We start from the raw sequence: 19,600 nt of genomic DNA, 5'->3' as shown, positions 1-19,600 counted from the left end.
TATATAGGTGACAACAAGGAGGACAAAGAGTTACTGGGGTCTAAAAGAAGGAGGCAAACTCATTTTTTTCCCTGAGTGGGATAGTTGAGAAAGGGGGAAACAGGCCTGAGAGACAGGACTTCTCCATAGTTACACAGCGGTAGAAACAGGGAAAAACCTCATCATCTCTCAGCTTCTAATTATTCTGATTTCTACCTCTAGTCCAGAAGGACAGGAGATGCTTCACTGTAAACATTTCTTGCTACCATGACAAGGTTTTATGAAAGAGCTAGTTTTGAAATGGGCCTCAACCCATTTCTCATAGAGTTTGAGAAACGGAGAAGTGCATGTATTCTGGGCAGAGAGAACAGTATAAGCAGGCTTTTGTGGTATATGCTGATGATAAACGCTACTCTGTTTCGCTGACCTGCAGGGACAACCATAAAACAATGGGAAAGGATGGAAAGGCGGGTTGTGACCAGATTAGAGAGAGGCTCGAAGACCAAATCAAGCTGCTTCTTATGAAGGCTATCAAGGGTGACAAAAACCCTATAGTTTGAAGACAAAGACTTAAGAAAATGCTATAATTTATGAGTCACTGGAGTAGCCACAGATTACATTTTTTATAATTTTTAGCTCATATTCCATTCTAATTCCCTGCACTTATTAACAAAAATACTTAGAAAATGGCTTTCTCAGGAGAACTTTCTATTTGTTTAGAGATGGCTGTGGGGAGTTTTAAGGGTAGGAAGTGAGGATCTGCTCAAGGGACAGGCATGAAAGAGGGACTCATGCAGTGGCCGGGCTGCAGAGCAGACACCTGGGAAGGGAATGGTGAGAAGTGGTGCTTTCAGCCACCAAGTACAGCCAACGGACTAGTTCCTGGAGACTCTTGAAGAATGACACAGAAGACAGCATGAAAACCTCAGAGAGTGCATACATTTCCCCAGGGAAGGTTGACAGGAGTTTCTATTATGGTCTGTTAGCTCCTGTTTCTTAATAGTGTCAAGGCCACAGACAAAACCTGTCATATATCCTAATGAGAGTGGATTAGGAGATCCTTTTAGATAGCACATTTCTTAGCCAAAAAAACTACTTCCAAGGTAATTATGAGTAATTATTATGATCGAAAGGTCTAAATTCATTGTTCTAAGAGGGGCTGTGAGAAAGTTTTATCCTTTGAAGTGAGACAAACCTGAATTTGAATCCCATGTTTGCTAGTTACCAGTTGAATGATCTTGGATAAGTTATTTAACCTCTCTGAACTTTAGTTGTCTCATCTATAAAAGCAGAGAATACCTACCAAAGTTGTGGAGAAGATTAATAACATGGCATGTGGACATGCTTTCCTACAAAGTGCCAGGTACACAACTGATACCTGTTTCTTCCCCCTTGTTGGTGAAATCAGTACCAGATAAAAGGGGAATTACTAATAACCAAACATCCTGTAAGCTTCCTAATCCAACTTCCTTTATTAAACTTTATAAGACCTGCTAAGTAATAGCAAAATAGATTCATTTCCTTTTTCTTTCCTTTTCTTAGCTACTCAATTGGATGGGTATTAAGGAACAGAAAAATGTCAGATACACACACTTGAGAGAAATAATAAAAATAATTCACATAACTCAGTAGTAAAAAGGACCCCATTTTTTAAAATGGGTAAAGATCTGGGTAGACATAGCTCCAAAGATGTACACGTGGCTGACAAGAACACAAAAAGATGTTCAACATCATTTGTCATTAGGGAAAAACATACCCAAACCATCAAAACTACTTCACACCTGTTAAGATGGCTATAATTTAAAAACAAAAACAAAAACAGGGGTGCCTGGATGCCTCAATGGGTTAAAGCCTCTGCCTTCGGCTCAGGTCATCATCTCAGGGTCTTGGGATCGAGCCCTGCATCAGGCTCTCTGTTCAGCAGGGAACCTGCTTCCTCCTCTCTCTCTCTGCCTCTCTGCCTACTTGTGATCTCTGTCAAATAAATAAAATCCTAAAAAACAAAACAAAACAAAAACAGACAAATGTTGACAAGGATTTAGAGAAACTGGAATACTCATACATTGCTTGTGGGAATGTAAAATGGGGTAAACACTTTGGAAATTTGTTTCACAGGTGCTCAAAATGGTAGAGTTACCATATGATGTAGGAATTCTACTCCTAGGTATATACCCAAATGAATACCAATATGTGTACACAAAATCTTATACACTAACATTCATAGTAACATCATTCATGTAGCCCAAAAATGTTAACAACCCAAGTGCCCATCAAGTGATGGGTGGATACAACAAAATGTGGTATATCCATACACTGGAATACTATTCAGTCATAAAAAGGAATGAAGTACTGATACATGCTACAACATGGGGGAACCTTAAAAACACTATACCAAGTGAATGAAGCCTGTCACAAGAGGTTACATATTATATTATTCCATTTATAGGAGATATCCAGACTAGGCAAATGTGTAAGAGATAGAAAGTAGATTAGTGATTGTCTCAGACTGAGGTTGGGATGGGGGGAATGGGGATAGACTGTCAATGAGCATGAGGCTTCTTTTTAGGATGATCAAAATGTTCTAATTTTGGTGATGACTGTGTAATTCTGTGAATTTATTTAAAAACATTTAATCCAATTGTTTAATATGTGAATTATAGCTCAATTAAGCAATGAAAGAAAAAGGAAGAATGACGGGTTATTATATCCTGAAACAGAACTGTGGGCTCCATTTGATTGAGAAAATTATGGCCAGGCTCAGGCTGTAGACTGAGGGAAGCACTCCACACATACCTTCATAACCTGGAGAGTTTGCCTAAATGATATGTTATTCAGTGTTACTCTTTTTTTTAAATTTAGGTGGAGAAGTACGATTAGCACCTGACTGCAGCAATGAATACTCTATGGGCATTGTCCTACTTTGTGACTTTTTACAAAGTAAAAGCATCAAATATTACCTAGGCTTGGCTTCAATTCTTAGAGAGACAATAAGACCTAAGACATCTTAGAGTCATGAGTGAATTTTAAGTCCCAAACCAACCTGCCTCTTTAACAAAATCTTCAGTGTACTTCACCAAAAATCTCCTTTTGGCTTCCTTGAGTTTATACTACAGAAGGGACAGAAAGCCCCCAAATGGCTGAATTTTAATTTCTTCCCATCAAATGTTGGCATTTCTCAGGCATCTGTGTTTTGTGGTGTAAGATTCATACTTGCTGTAAGAGTGCCCATAATACTTCAAATACACACACACACACATCCCCCCATAGAAGATGACCAGGATAACAGTAGTACTAAAAATAAAGTAGAAATATAGTCAAATGCTCACTTCCATCCTTAGGTCATCATTCATCCTGATGCAACCGGAAAGATCTGATCCTAGGTAGGGGCCAACTTTAGGGACTGGGCACCTGACAATAGAAAGCAAATTTCCTTACTACAGAGAGAAAGACCAAGAATTTTGGCAGATATCAAATGCTTCCCTTCCCTGTCCCAACTTAACCAAATTTCTAATTAAGCTCATGGTTTTAGTAAGATACAAGGAAAGAGAGCACCAACCTCCACCGGAGAGGGGTCGCAAACCATAGAGAAGCTGGCCAAAAATGAAAATAAAGAATTTGCAATTCAAAGTCTTGCTTCCTTACCCTTGATACAGAAAGGAAATTTCATGGGAGTGGACAGTGCGCACAAACTCCACTTACATTCTGAAACGTTTCCTAAGGAAGTTCGGTCTGCGTACTCAGAAAGGTGAGCACAGAGTAACTTGGGTAGAGGGTGGGTGTGGCGCAGGGATTTGCAGAGGCTCATTATCCTTGTGGAAGAAGGAATATGCTCAAAACCGACCCAAGTTAACTTAGCAGTAAATAGTAGATTCCTAAAAACTGGGAAACATTCAGCTAGCCTAATTTGTCTTTTACATTTTAGAATGGACATTAGGGGAATCAAAGAACAAGAAAAGTCACTTCAAGAAAACTATAGAGGTATCTTTGTTTTAAAATTGCCAATTTTCAGAAAGTCAGAAGTTCCATTGTAAGAACTCCGTAATAAAGACATGATGGTCTCAGGATACAAAAGTCTAACTGACTAAATGTCTAGGCAATACCCCTGGGGCAAGTAATACATGATATGTTAATAAAAATAATAATTTTAAAAAAGTCTAGGCAATAAAATAAAGGCCACCTGTGAAGAACAGGGTAAGTATATTCTGCTCGTTTAACTTACTTGCGTCTTCTAGTCACATCCAAAGCTCCATCCTCTAATTCTCCATAGTTGGGCCTTTCACTTGAAACCTGGATTCTTTGGGCTACACCTGAGAGAAGTGTCAATTCCACTCTTGGAATTGCTGTGAGAATCTCTACATGCAAGACATCTGCAGAACAGCCAAGAATAAAACCAAAAATTTATTTCTGGTTTAAACTAGATAATAAATACACATATATTTATATTTATTTTTATATATAATAAATATATGTTTTAATAAATGTAATATATAAATTATACATATATATATAATTATATGTGTGTGTATATATATGGGTATGTATATATGTATGTACGTATATATAAAGCAGAAGTCAACTCAATTCTATTAACCCTCCCCCTCCTTGATGCTTAGTTACATGAAGTGAAAATGCCATTTTTTTTTTTTTTAAGCAGAGTGGGGAAAGGGCAGAAAATACTTGCCTAAAAGCAGCTAGAGGGGTCAACAATCTGCAGCCAGAGGGTAAAATACAGCCAGCTGCCTGTTTTTGTAAATAAAGTTCTCCTGTAACACAGACACACCCATTCATTCATTCCATGGCTGCATGTGTGATACCAAGTAGTTGCTGCAAAAATCACACAGCCGCCAGAGCCTGGAGGATTTACTGTCTGCCCCTGACAGAAACAGCTTTACCAACTCCTGAAGACAAAATGGTCAGACATGGTGATGGGGACCCGTTAGAAACAAAGGAAATAGGGTAACAGACCACGTGTTTTTTTGTTTTTGTTTTGTTTTGTTTTTTTTAAGATTTTATTTATTTACTTGACAGAGATCACAAGTAGGCAGAGAGGCAGGCAGAGAGAGAGGACGGGAAGCAGGCTCCCCACGGAGCAGAGAGCCTGATGCGGGGCTCGATCCCAGGATCCTAGGATCATGACCTGAGCTGAAGGCAGAGGCTTTAACCCACTGAGCCACCCAGGTGCCCCCAGACCACGTGTTTTGGAGGAAACCATCTTAGGTGTTTTTTTCCAAGTATAGGAAAGAGTAATAGGAAAAAAACAGAGGCTTGTGAGTCCATCAGTAAGTTTTTGTTCAAATCCTTGTTCTGCCACATACTAGTTGTGTGCTCTTGGATACGCACCTCAACCACTCCGAGCCTCAGCTTACTTGCTTGTGAAGTAACACGTGACCTTAGGCAAATTACTAAGTCAATATTCCTGTTTCCTTATCCTTCTTATCTTACATTAGCATCTTCTGGCAGGGATGTGGTGAGGATTAAATGAGGTAATAGTGACATTAAGAGCAGAGAACAGGCATCTGCAGGCACTGCCAGATTGTGGTTGTGTTATTATTCCTGGGTTAGTGTGAGTAAAATATCTCTGTAAAGTCGTATGCTATTGATTGATGCAAAGTGGCCGTTCCACTAGTCGTGGTAGTAGTTTTCCCTTCTCTAGTTGAAATGATCCACAGATCAGTCTACTTGCTCTTTATTTCTTCTTAACTTTATTTTGAAAACCATCCCATGTCTTTTGGTCATTTCAGAACCAGCCATTAACTTTTGCTTTCAGCCACATCTCAGTTGTGATGAGAGATGTCACTACCATGAGCATTTCCTAAGATGAAATTCATTCTCCTTGACCTGACACTGAGTCATAGTTCACAATATGACCCACAACCTGCTCCAAACTTACATTCTACTCCATCACAACCAAACTCATTCTAAAAAAGACTTGTCCAGCTTCGATTCTTCTTCAAACACTTGAGACTTTTGCATTCTTCTGTTTCATTTTGTCCTCCCCAGCTAAAACTCTTTTTCCATCCTTTTTGCAATTCCAAATGCAACCCATCTTTTAAGGCCTGCTTCAACTCTCATTTCTTCTATGAAGCCTTCTTTGACTTCTCTGGGCCCATTCTAACCTCCCTGATAATCTGTGAGCTATTTTAGGATTTATTCTTTATTATACAGAAATATGGGGCCTTGCACAGAGTAGGTGCTCCAACAGAAGTTGACTGAGAGAATTCAAGGATAAATATTTGAGAATTCAACAACTTTTCCTGTACAAATATAATTGTGATTAATGACTTTCCATTTCAAAAAGAACCTCACCCTCAGCCATGTCTGATAGGGTGGGTGTAAGGGGGACGGCTATCCATGCTTACCTAGTGGAGGTGTATACCAGCTCGTATGTATGAAGGTCAGGAGTGTCCGATGTAGTCTTGCTTCTTGACCACTATATCGTTTATGGCAACACCGCTTCTGAACAGAAAATTAAATAGTATTAGCTATCTAAAGGGTATAACATATTTCATTATCTATTATCTTCATCTCCAAAGGTAGAAAGAATATCACTGGTCTAAATAACCCTCTGAGAGAGGTCAAGAAGAAAATAAATGATCCCAAGTAATAAAGCTTTCAACCTTTTGATCGAAAGCTATACCCTATGGGTAACGTATAATTCTCATTAAAAATTACAGTTCGATAATTTAACAGAATTGTATTAATTCCCAATAATTGATACTGTCATATAAGCAAAAGCCTTGAGGATAAAGGTATGGGTGATGGGTAAGCTTAGTTATACAATACTTCTTCATGATACCACAATCAAATAATTTAATGTATCACTGTATCGTAGTATCTACTGGCATTTTGTGTATGTGTGTGACAAGGAAGAAGAATAAGAAGGGACATCTGGGGGGCTCAGTTGGTTAAGTGGGTTAAGTGTCCAACTCTTGATTTCAGCTCAGGTCATGGTCTCAGGGTCATGAAATCAAGCCCTGTGTTGGGCTTGGAGACTGCTTAGGACTCTCTCACTCTGTCCCCCATCACCTGCTTGTGTTCTCTCTCTCTCAAAAGAAAAAAAAGTAAAAAAAAAAAAAAAGAGTAGGTATTAATTGTTTCATCTCATAATCTCCCAAAAGTGGTCTGGCTTCGAGTTCTAAGACTAGTAATACACACTGGGCTTCGCTTTCCTTTTTGACATAGTAGTGATTCACAACTGGCACTTAACTTGTTTCAAAAAGCTTAAACTTACCAGTTTTTCTTGAAATGGTTGTTGAATTCCATCTGTGCAGGACAAGGGATCACAACGAGGAAATTCCTCATCTAAACAGCTCTGTCATGAGAAAATGGTGGAGCATATTCAAAGGCAGAATGACGACAGCGTCAAGGATACAAAGCATATTAGACTTAAGAGAAGATATGATGCTACCTGAGGAGGGTGGTATTGGCCGGTTCTGTCAAGGGTTTAAGGGAACAGGCTTGTAATGGTAAAGGCTTTATTGCATTTTGCCCCTTGTTCTAGGAATGAAAGTCAAAGTTTGGGGACAGGACATGCAACGGGTTTGTCACTGAAATCTTCAGGCAGAGGCCAAAGAAGGTTGTCTGGAGACAGGTCAGTGTAGTGAAAATGGTGCCTCTGAGAATCTCATAGCAATCAAATTGTGGTCTTAGTCCAAGAGGTAGAAACATGCCTATCACTATTACATTATAGAAAATTGTATCGGTGTTCCTGGTAAGATTAAAGCATATTTAGAGGTGGAGGTTTTTTCCACTTCAATTTACTGTAGGGGGCTTTTTAGGCACTCTGCCTGGCCTAATCTCCCACATGCATAATTTTTTTTTCCTACTTAAACAGATGTGCCTGCATTATGCCTTGGGAACAGATACATGCAGACACCACCCTTCTTTCATCCCTTCTCCAGTCCCCGCCCCCAGTGCCAACCTTACTGTTCCTTATGTTCCTCATTTATGAACAAAAAGGAGAAATTCACCAAGTAGCATAAGTGAAAGAAATACACTGAACTCTACCATGGATATATTGAGATATCCAGACAGGAAGGAGTTAAAAGTTTAATTCAAATACAAGGGTGCCTGGGTGGCTCAGTTGGTTAAGTGTCTACCTTTGGCTCAGGTCATGATCCCAGGGTCAAACCCTGAGCCAAGCTCCTTGCTCAGCATGGAGCCTGCTTATCCCTCTCCCTCTCCCTCTCCCTCTCCCACTCCCCCTGCTTGTGTGCTCTCTCTCTCAAATAAGTAAAATCTTCTTAAACACACACACACACACACACACACACACACACACCAAAAAAATAAATAGGAGAAAAAAGATGCAGGAACCATCCCAGCCCATCTAACAGTACATATTCAAGAGTATCAAAAAGGATGTGCCTAAGACTAAAACACTGGCCCTTTGCTATGAAACGCTTTCTCTTTGAAAGATGTTATTAGGAGCTATTCACTAATGAGACCCCCACTCTTGTTTTGTTAAATGCTTTCACAGTGCAGAAGAGAACAAAGTCCACCAGAGCATTTTCTTCCAAGTTGGTTATTTAATTTTATGATTAAAATGATTATCTATTATAAATTAGCTTCAAAACTTTACACAAATTGGACCTCTTCCCCATAGTAAATACATATCACAAGATTTTTTTTTTTTACCTGAAATAACAAGCCATGGAGGCGTCCTTTAATTAACTTCTTTCTCAGTGACTCAGTTGTTGCTAGAAAAAGAATTCATAACCAGCTTAATAGGATAATTTGTAACCCCATTTTCCCTCAGTTCCTCTCATAAACTTTTAAGAGCTTTAAATTTGGGGTCTGAGGAAGGGAGAGAGAAAGCAGTGACTTCTGAGAATGACGTTCTCAACTCATGTCTGGTGGGAATGGAAGAGCAGAACAAAGGCTAGAGCAGCTAACCCATGATCCCCGCTGGGCATTCCAAATTCCCCTCCACAGATGTGAGAGATGTCCTCTAGAAGTCAGAACGATTCCACCTTAACACAGTAATACACCTCAGAGGTCATTCAGTCCAACTGCCTAGAATGTAGAAATCCTCTCTCCCAGAAGCCTCTGCATGAGCTGTGAGTGAGGGATGGCAACTCCTAGAATCAGAGCCCTGTGATCCCAGAAGCCTACGGGTAGGTCTGAGATGACAAGAACACTGTTGTCCAGTGGATTTCAATGATAACTGGTTAGTCATGCTGGGATCAGACTCACAAGATGAGGCTCAATTCAGTGTACTTTTTCATGAAATTAAAAATGTTTGTCTTTCTACTTCACTGAAATCTGCCTCCCAGTAACTTCCAATTTTTCATCTCTGGAGTAACAGAAATGAGGGGAAAAAAAAACCTTTTTAACTTTTTGAGTTACACAGGTACATATCACTTACCTGACAATCTACACTCTTTAAAATATAGACAAGAACCAGAAAATAGGCCCAAATCTTGTGCACCAAAATAGATGTTGATATTCATGGCCTTTATTCCTGTGGCAATTCCTCACACTTCCACTCGTACAGTAGGCTCTGAATTAATACATGATTCTGACAAGCTCTGACTGCCTTCTCAACCCACAGATGATTAAAAACAAAAATTACATGAGGGTAGGAAGCTCTGCTAGATGGAGACATATTAATAGCTACCATTTTTTTTTTTTTTAACACTAACAGCAAGGAAAATTAACAGCAAATACTCTGGTGTCCAAAACATACAGTTTTCTATCTCAATAGACTGAAAAATTCTGAGCCATTAAAATAATACTAATATATGTGAAAAAGTACATAATCTAACAAAATTTTTTTCTAAGAAAAAAGGCTTAAAAAGCTTCAATTATATTGAAAATTACCATGTGAAATTCTATTTTGTAAGAATTTTTTTTGTAAAAATAACTTATTTCACAACTAAGCTTCACTTAGTGTTACTAAGCCCACTAGGAGGAAAATACTTATTTAAAAATTTCTAACATATTTAAGTAATTAATTTTTAATACTTAAAACTCTAGTAAAAGAATCAGTTTTAGAAAATTCTCTTTTAACTGTATTAAATAAATCCTTCTCCCGACCTAAGCAACAGCAACTAAGCAACAGCAACCAAACCTCTCAGAAGTGACTAACATTATGTTTGTGAAGGTTGTGTATCTCCAAGACACTCTCTGTGGATTTCCAAATAGGCTTGTATTTCAGAAGAAATAATGAATTAGTATAAGACTATCTAAATTGCCCATCTGCTTTCCCACCAGGCAATCTTGGGTTTTAGTACCAGTCCATATCAAAACATTAAAATATAAACCTTGTTTCAACAGATGTTTTGTGCAATGTGTAGCAACTATTTCCATACGTTCCATGAGGCAAAATACATTGCCTTATGAGCCTAATTTGCATTCACCTTTGCATTCTTTTTTATGTGTTTGGAGTTGGACCTGCCATGTCTCTAAGACATTTAGATTTTACATGGAAACAAATGAAACAATGGCCACTACATCCCCCGCTGTTGCCATCTGCGACATAGGATGGGACCGGGTGTCTTGGATACACTGTCTTCGAAGGAAGCGGAGATAAAACAACTGTCCAAATGACTATGCAATGAGACTGTCAGGCAAAGGCCCTACAATTAATTGGCTGTTGATAATTAAAACTTTAGTATCAGTGCAATAATAATGCTATCAATGATGGCTGACATTTATGGAACGTGAACTTTTATAACACAATGGATGTGTTATGTTCTATAAAACTGTGTATTCAAAAAAAATTAAGTTTCACTGAAAATCAGAGACCAGGAGAAAATAATTCACAATACATATATCTGTCAAAGGACTTGTATCCAAAATATGTAAAGAAATTGTACAACCAAAGACAGAAGGACAAATGTCCCAATTTGAAAATGGGCAAAAGATTTAGATATTTCAGGCGAGCCTGGATGGCTCCGCTGTTAAGCATCTGCCTTCGGCTCAAGTCATGATCCCAGTGTCCTGGGATCAAGTCCCCTATCGGGCTCTCTGTTTAGCGTGGATCCTCCTACTTCCTCTCCAGCCCCCCTGTGCTTGTGTTCTCTCTCTTGCTATTTCTGTCATAAATAAATAAAATCTTTAAAAAAAAAAAAAAAAGGACTTAACGACTTCACAAAGAAGATTTACAATAGTCAGTCGGCACAACAAATGAAAATCACAGGAAGATACCCAGAAGAGTGACAAAAATGGAAAAGACTGACACCACCAAGCACTGATGCTGTAGAGAAACCGGAACTCCCACACACTGCTGGTGGGAGTGTGAAATGTTACTGACCCTATGGAAAACTGGCAGTTTCTTAGTTAAAGCTGCACTATGCCCTAAAAACTCTGCTCGTAGATCTTTATCCCAGGTTAGGGAACAACATATGTCCACACAAAGACCCATATGCAGACGTTCATAACAGCTTGCTCCATAACAACCCCAAATTGCAAATAATTTAGATGTCCAATAATAGGAGAAAAGATAACCAAACTATGGAACCATTCATACAAAGAAATATGACTCTATCATGAAAAAGGCATGCCACTAATAAATACAAAATATTAAGATAAATATTATGAGGGAAAGAAGACAAAAACACAGAAGTACATATTTTATATCTCAATTCTAGAAGCTAAACTAACCCATCGGTGATAAAAATCAGATCAGAGGTAGATCCTTATAGTGGTGGAGGTGGGGGAATGGCAGTGACTGGAAAGTAACACAAGGGAACTTTGTGGGGTTACAGTTCTGTGTTTCAATGGACATTTGTAAACAATATACTTCAGGTGGTGCCTGGGTGGCTCAGTCGGTTAGGCCTCTGCCTTCAGCCCAGGTCATGATCCCAGGGTCCCAGAAAAAGCCCTGTGTCAAGATCCCTACTCAGTGGGGAGCCTGCTTCTCCCTCTCCCGCTCCCCCTGCTTTTGCTTTCTCTAATAAATAAATAAAATCTTAAAAGAATACACTTAAGATCTGAACATTTCATGATGTTAATTATGCATCAATTTTTTTTTTAATTTATTTGACACAGAGAGAGAGATCACAAATAGGCAGAGAGGCAGGCAGAGAGAGAGGGAAGCAGGCTCCCTGCTGAGCAGAGAGCCCGATGTGGGGCTCGATCCCAGGACCCTGAGATCATGACCTGAGCCGAAGGCAGAGGCTTTAACCCACTGAGCCACCCAGGCGCCCCTGCATCAATTTTTTTAAAAGAACTTGTTTTTTAAAAAATTACAAGAACAAAAAAAAGAAAACAGAGTTTATGAGATGAACTCAGGTGAGGAAGAGACCATCAAAAATGTATGTGCAACATGTAACCAGAGCACTAACAAACAAAATTATAAATTATTAGTGCCTCAGAAGAGAACTTGGATCACGGAGACATGCCTCTTAAAATGACCAAAGGCGGCTTCACAGGGTAACAGAAATGCACAATAACAAAAGCGTGGAGATTCTGGTGACATTTAAATGGCACAGCGCTGGTGGGATGCTAAGGAAATGCAGATGGACGTGGAACTCAGGGAGTGGGATTGCTAAAGTGAACGCAGCGGGGAGTACCGTCTGCCACCAGCTAGAGCTCCGCAAGGCTGGGTGGCTCTTCTCTGGGGGAGGACGCCCTGGTGGAGACACTCGTTTGTAATTTTAAAATAAAGCTAAAAGGGCTCCTCCTGCTTGTCAGTAGCCAAACCGAACACTCTCTCCTTCCGTGCTGAAGGTTCTAGTTCTCCCACCAAGCCAGACCCTATTCCTAGGAAAATCGTGAATGAAATGATACAACTTCCATATTGCAATCAGGTCATTACCCATTGGCTAAAGGCGAATGAGAACAGACGCGGCAGAAACGTGCTCTAGCCAAACAGACTCTCCCGAGCACTAGCTATTGTTTCACATTTGTTATTTATAAATTAACTACTGCGTTTTCTGGAAGCGGATACTGACACTCAAAGAGGTAAAGAGATTTGCCTAACTTTATCCAGTTTCGCTTTTGTCTTAGAATCAGAACATCGGTTCCTTTAGGTTCAAATACCACGCTCTTAATCATTAGGCTATACTGCCTCCTAGATTATGTCATCCATTTCTGCCTCCTACATTTGGGAAAATTTAGGCCCCCATCCCATCAGAGTTGCTGTGCAAGAGATGATTTGGGGTTGTTCCTATCTTTAAGTGCCTCAATCACCTCAACCCCCCTTTCTTGTCTCATGTCCCTCTTGTGTACTGACTGCTCAAGACACATGGCCATCTTCAAAGCCCTGAGGCTCTTATCTGTTCCACACCCCAACCGCTCCATGCTAAAGACAGCAAGTTAGAAGACAGCTCCCAGAGAGATCATCTAGGTGAAAGCCTTCTCTAAAGCTGATACAGATACTAGGTTCAGATAAGGAGTTATGATATACAGGAGCTGCTCAGGCTCTCCTGCCAAGGAAATATTTATAGTTTCTAAAGGTAATCAGTTCCCTCCTTGCTTATTAAATCAGGGACTCAATGAAGATTTCATGTCGGACGGGGTAAAAAGAGGATGAACTATAAAGAGGTGATAGTCTATACTAGATTAAGTAGTCGATGTTTCATTAGATCCACTCTAATATGTTAGGTAAATGCCCTAGATCTAAGAAGACTTTTGGTTTCCTTTTCAAAACAAACATCCATTTATATACCTAGGATTGCCTTTGTTAACAAGATACTTAGATATATACATAGGTAAGGAGCAGAAGAAAGAAAATATATAGGTAACCATTCAAGAAACCCAGCAGTTCTAAGGGCACATGTCACGGAGGCTGGTGTGTTCACTTATAAGCTCATACATCAGTCCAATCCTGGAAGCCCCTGAAAACTTAGACATTACTTTTTCAATATTAGGTTCAGGATTTCTATTCAAATGTCATGAACAACTTCCTAGTTCCAGTTCATGAACCCTGTCATTGACCTGAACATTTGGACACAATCACTGAATCCCCACCCAATTTGCTAAGGAACCATTCTTAGATGCGACAAAAAGCCATTGCCTTAAACACTTAATAAATGTAGTAAGCTAACCAGAAAGTTTCAGAAGAACTAAGTGGATTTAAATATTTTTATTTTCTGACTCAGAATTCAAACGTCTGACTCAGAATTCAAACAGCATGTGGTGACAGTGGTAATGGTGGAATGTGCCAGGATGTGTTTATGTGATAACTGTCCTACCTCACTGACATTTATTCACAGTCTATCTGGAAAATCTGCTCCGCAGAACATTTAAAAAATATGTGCCACCTAAATTTCCCTTGTTGCAAAGGTTGATTTTTAAGGGCATTGTTAGAAAAATCCTCATAAGCAAATGGTCTTCAGAACAAAATCCTGATGTGTATGCCTTCTATGGGCAGCAAAAGATACAAACAAGAAAAAAAACAAAACAAAACAAAAACAAACAAACAAACAAAAAAACCCAGGCAGGTTGTGAGCAACTCAAGACAGAAAGGAGGCATCCACTCTACTTTATCCAGCCAGGAAAAAAAAAAAAAAAACATATGCATACAACCCAGGATAGCTTTCAGTAGTATTTGGACCAATGAAGTGGGAAGACAATAGCAACTTCATTATATCAAGAATGTATATTTTGGGATAAGTTACAAAAGTTGACTCTTCCAAGAAGGTATTGAAAGGAAATCAAAGGCGAGGTTAGGGTGGGGGGAGTAGTAGGAGGAGATAAATTCTTAGTTTTATAAACTATGGGGTATAATGTTGACTTAAAGATAAATACAACTGAACCCAAAAAATTAGTCCTCTAAAAACAGTGTCTAAAGCAAACATACCATAAACCAAATCTGGAATGCCTTATTATTTGTGTCTCAACAAGAGCACTTCTGATCACAAGGGAATCTTCTCCAGTGCCCTCTGAGCAATCATAAAATAATGTATAGATTATGTAATTTAAAGCCTTACACTGACAGAGTAAACTGGTACTTAAAATTATTGAATAATTACTATTATGTTAGAACTAGCCAAGTCATTTAAACTTTTGAACAGCATTCTCAGATAGCAGTACGAACAGTACAATAAATCCAAAACAAACCCGGGTCTGAAAATCTCCTTCTCTAGCTTAGCTTAAGCTGATAATTCATTTGTTTGTTACCCAAATTAATAATTTCGTCTAAAAAGATCATCTAGGATAGCTAGAACAAGAAGCTGGCCGAATAAAAGCAATTACCTGATAAATGGTCAAATAAGCAAGCTTTATTTTGACCCAATTATGTTTCCAGAATAAAACTCACTACTGAGTAATCTGACATCTGTCATTTGACAATTGTCTTTTCACCTAAATCCTTAGTAAACACTTACTTTCAGGTAATACAGAAAAATGACCAATATTCCAATTTTTAAAGCAAAATATATATGTAAAGAGCACATTAAAATTTAAAAAGGGCTTTCACATATTTAATATTTTGATACACTGAATTTGTAAGTATTTTGCCCACCCCTAAAATTACTATGTAAAAGAAAATAGAGGGGCAGGTCCTTTTCTACCATACAATGGGTACAAGCTAGCTAATAAAATCGGGGTAGGATAGGTAAGCCATTTGTGAGTTCAAATATCCCACGCATGTAAGATTTTTTCCTTCCTTGTTTACTTTTACAGATATTGAGAACTTTAGTTTTTAAAGAAGTAACAGTCATAGACAAATCCAGCTCATAATAAAAAAAAAAAAAAAACTGAAAGGGAAAGTTAGCCATTAAAGCAGCCTACTTGGACACTAGGCAAGCCTTTCTGGAAGCCCACGATACTGCTTTCTGGAACCATTTTATTGTCATAAATGTGGGTATTAACACAGCAGCTGTCATCTACAAAAATGGCTGTAGTCTTTTTGCCCCACCTCCGAGTGGACTGAATTGGGACATAACACATATTTGCTACTCACTTTTCAGTTTTCTCGTCTTCTGCTCAAGTGTCTGGCAAGTGCTCACCAACTCGGTATTTATAGCCTGGAGATTCCGTTGTTCCAAAATTGCTTCCTCTAATTCATGCAGCAAAGACTTCGCTTTGTCACCGGCTGAGTGGGCTGCCGGATCTCGATCCTCAACCTGGACACATACGGTTAATACTGGATTTTAGCAGGGTGGCGGGGAAAGAAAGCAATTGAGCGTCCCCTGGTAGTATGCACACGAAACTGAAAATGTGCTTTTCTTCTCAGGGAAGTGATAAGCCTCTACTGAACTTCTGCAATTCTGTGTTTGCATGGGCTTTGTATACCGGAGCTATCTCTACAGCGGTAAAAGTCCTGATATGTCAAGTTGCCTCTTTCTGCAAAGATGCCTCTTTCCTCAGCAGACTGTTGACACCGCCTCTTTTACAACTCCCCCTGTACTTCCTCCGCTCACTGCTGGTCGCCGGGGACTGAACTTCACAGTTCCTCTTCGGGTTTTGGTTTTTTTTTTTTCTGTTCCTCCTCCATTTTTTACTTCGTGGTTTCAAGAACATCTGAGGAAACTTCCCCTTGAATATAAAGTAGTCACAGGCTACCCTACCTGCTCCGCTCTGTCATCTGGCCATTGGCTGGTTCCCTGGACTTTCTTCCTAACAACAGCTTCCTGCTTGACAGCATCTCCTTGCACTTGTTCAAGCGCTTCTCTTTGATTCTGCCTGGAGTTAAAAAAAAAAAAAAAAGTCCAAACCACAAGCTGTCAGTGACATTTCAACTGAGAGTCACCCCTGGGAAGTTGTGACAAATTCAAACTTAAAGCACTTCCTCAGAGATCAGAGGAAAAAGTGAAAGTATTTACATACATATACATGCTTAACAAATAGGGAACTTTAATCAAAGCAATCGTATTGATCTGTTGGCCTGGTACTCTCACTTTACAGACCAGAGCATTTGGTCTCCTCTTTTACACTGGGATATTCAGTTTCCCACTGGCTACATTCATCAGAGTAATTAGCATCAGTCACCAAGTGCTTAGAAGATGGTACGGAAATGAGGTCACTGTGACAGGTGCAGTATTTACATATCATAGCTAGCTAGCGGTTTCAGAAAAAGAAAGGAAAAGATGAGGGAAAAGAAAAAAAAAGGAAATAAGAGTTTTGGGTCATGACTGTGGCCTTTTCTCTTTAAGAGCTGTCAATCATGCTAAATTGTGAGCACAGAAAGGACTGCCCCAAGCACAGATGGAACACTAGATGTTAGTATTTCTGAAAATTTGACTGAAAACTTGACCCCCCCTCCCTTTCTTCTTCACTCCAAATCTTAGTGTTGCTATATTACCTCTCTTGCAAATCCAACTCTAATCTTCCAAAATTTATTAAAATGCACTTGCTCTCAGTTAGCTGATGAGATTATTTAAATCATGCTAGGTATCAATATATCAATGACTATCTGGAAACGACTTGACCCGAATAAGGGTCGTATCTTTAGCTCAAAGGGATGATTAACTTCGGGAGCTTCAAAGCAATGAGGAAGACGTTGTCAGATTTAGGCCTTGTGCATGCCTCTCAAACATTAACACAGTCAGAATCTCTTGGTATATTGGCATAGATAGCCCTAACTATAAGACAAACCACACAAGAGACAAGGATGGTCATGCAGAATGCTTACCATCATGGTAAACTAGCAACCAAAATCCTAAACAAAAATAAAAAAACTACCTAAACAAACAGCCTACGGAGCCCTTATAGCCAGTCTCTTGTTTTAAATATGGTAAGAACATTTAACATGAGATCTACCCCCTCAAAACACATTTAAGTGTATAATATCGTTAACTCTAGACACAATGTGGTACAGAAGATCTCTAGAATTTAGTCATCTTGCATAACTGAAGCTTTATACCCGTTAAACTGCAACTCTCCATTTCCCCCTCTTCTAGTCCCTGGAAACCACCATTCTACTTTCTGCTTCTCTGAGTCTGACTATTGTAGTTACCTCATAGAAGTGGTATCATGACATATTTGTCCTTCTGTGACTGGTTAATTTCACTTAGCATAATATCCTCGATTTATCATGTTGTCACATGTGACAAAATTTCCTTTAAGGCTGAATAATATTCTATTGCACACACACACACACAATTATATTTTCTCTATTCATTTACCATTGATAAACATTTAGGCTGTGTCTACATCTTGGCTATTGTGAATAATGCTCTAATAAACATGGATGTGTAAATGTCTCTTCAAAATTTTGCTGTGAATTCTTTTGCACATATATCCAGAAGTGGGATTGCTGGATCATATAGCAGTTCCATTTTTAATTTTTGAGGAAATTCCATACTGTTTGCCATAGCAGTTGCACTGTATTAAATTCCTACCAACAGAGTACAGAGTTTTAATTATTTCTCTACATCTCTGCCAACATTCAGTATCTTTTGGTGGTTATTTTTCGTCCTTTGGTTTTTAATAATAGCTTTCCCTAACAGGTGTGATTCGTTCATCATTGTGAATGACTCACTGTGGGTTTTATTTGCATTTCCTTGATGATGAATGATGTTGAGCATCTTTTCATATACTTGTTGGTCAACTCTATGTCTTCTTTGGAAAAATATCTATTCAAGTCCTTTGCTATTTTTAAATTGGGTTTTTGTTACTGAGTTGTTATAGTTTTTCATGTATTTTTAATATTAACCCCTTATTGGATATATGGTTTGCAAATATTTTCTTTCATTCCATAATATATCTTTTCTCTATTAATTGCTTTGCTGTTCAGAAACGTTTAAGTCTGATGTAGACCCACTTATTTAACTTTTCTTTTGTTGTTTGTGCTTTTGATATCATAGGCAAGCCCAATGTCATAAAGATCTTCCCCCGAGTTTTCCTCTAGGAGTTTTACAGTTTTAGGTCTTATATTTAAGTCTTTAATCCATTTTGAGTTGATTTTTGTATATGGTATATAGCAAGGGTTCAACTTCATTCTTTTGCACATGACTATCCAACTTTCCCAACATCATTTGTTGAAAAGACTATCCTTTCTCCATTGTGTATTCTTGGCACCCTTATTTACAGATCAGCTGGCCATTTATGCATGGGTTTATTTCTGGGCACTATATTCTGTTCCACTGTCCTTAGGCCACTACCATACTGTTTAATCTACTATAGCTTTGTAATACATTTTGAAATAAAAAAGTGTACTACCTCCAGCTTTGTGTTTCTTTCTCAAGATTGTTCTGGCTATTCAGGATCCTTTGCAGTTCCATGTGAATATTAGAATTTTTTCTTTTTCTATTACTTAAAAAAATGCCAATAGGGGGGTGCCTGGGTGGCTCAGTGGGTTAAAGCCTCTGCCTTCGGCTCGGGTCATGATCCCAGGATCCTGGGATCGAGACCCGCATCGGGCTCTCTCTCTCTGCCTGCCTCTCTGCCTACATGTGATCTCTGATTGTCAAATAAATAAATAAATCTTAAAAAAAAAAAAATGCCAGGGGCGCCTGGGTGGCTCAGTGTGTTAAGGCCGCTGCCTTCGGCTCAGGTCATGATCTCAGGGTCCTGGGATCGAGCCCCGCATCGGGCTCTCTGCTCAGCAGGGAGCCTGCTTCCCCCTCTCTCTGCCTGACTCTCTGCCCATTTGTGATCGCTCTCTCTCTCCATCAAATAAATAAATAAAATCTTAAAAAAAAAATGCCAGGCGCCTGGGTGGCTCAGTGGGTTAAGCCGCTGCCTTCGGCTCAGGTCATGATCTCAGGGTCCTGGGATCGAGTCCCAA

General features: G+C 39.1%; 2 protein-coding genes across 3 annotated transcripts in view; both read right to left on the bottom strand.

The window, feature by feature from the left end:
* LOC111159949 (lymphoid restricted membrane protein) overlaps positions 1-16,233 on the bottom strand; it is a 46,579-nt gene extending 30,346 nt beyond the window's left edge. The window contains exons 1-6 of one of the 2 annotated variants that reach the window (XM_022522655.1): positions 15,833-16,233; positions 8,617-8,678; positions 7,211-7,291; positions 6,339-6,435; positions 4,199-4,346; positions 3,306-3,387 (exon numbers count right to left, since the gene is read on the bottom strand). In XM_022522655.1, coding sequence (XP_022378363.1) covers positions 3,306-3,329 — 24 coding nt within the window. In that variant the 5' untranslated portion in view covers positions 3,330-3,387; positions 4,199-4,346; positions 6,339-6,435; ... (1 more) ...; positions 8,617-8,678; positions 15,833-16,233. The remainder of the gene's footprint in view (positions 1-3,305; positions 3,388-4,198; positions 4,347-6,338; positions 6,436-7,210; positions 7,292-8,616; positions 8,679-15,832) is intronic. The other variant, XM_022522657.1, reaches the window with a different exon arrangement.
* Positions 16,234-16,430: 197 nt separating this feature from the next.
* The window catches only part of LOC111159960 (lymphoid-restricted membrane protein), a 79,038-nt gene continuing 75,868 nt past the window's right edge, over positions 16,431-19,600 (bottom strand). The window contains exon 15 of the mRNA XM_022522678.1: positions 16,431-16,554. Coding sequence (XP_022378386.1) covers positions 16,431-16,554 — 124 coding nt within the window. The remainder of the gene's footprint in view (positions 16,555-19,600) is intronic.

This window comes from Enhydra lutris, unplaced genomic scaffold (genome assembly GCF_002288905.1).
Source record: "Enhydra lutris kenyoni isolate GAN:26980312 unplaced genomic scaffold, ASM228890v2 scaffoldscaffold72, whole genome shotgun sequence".
NCBI classification, from domain to species: Eukaryota; Metazoa; Chordata; class Mammalia; order Carnivora; family Mustelidae; genus Enhydra; species Enhydra lutris.
This window is presented reverse-complemented; position numbering and strand designations above follow the sequence as displayed.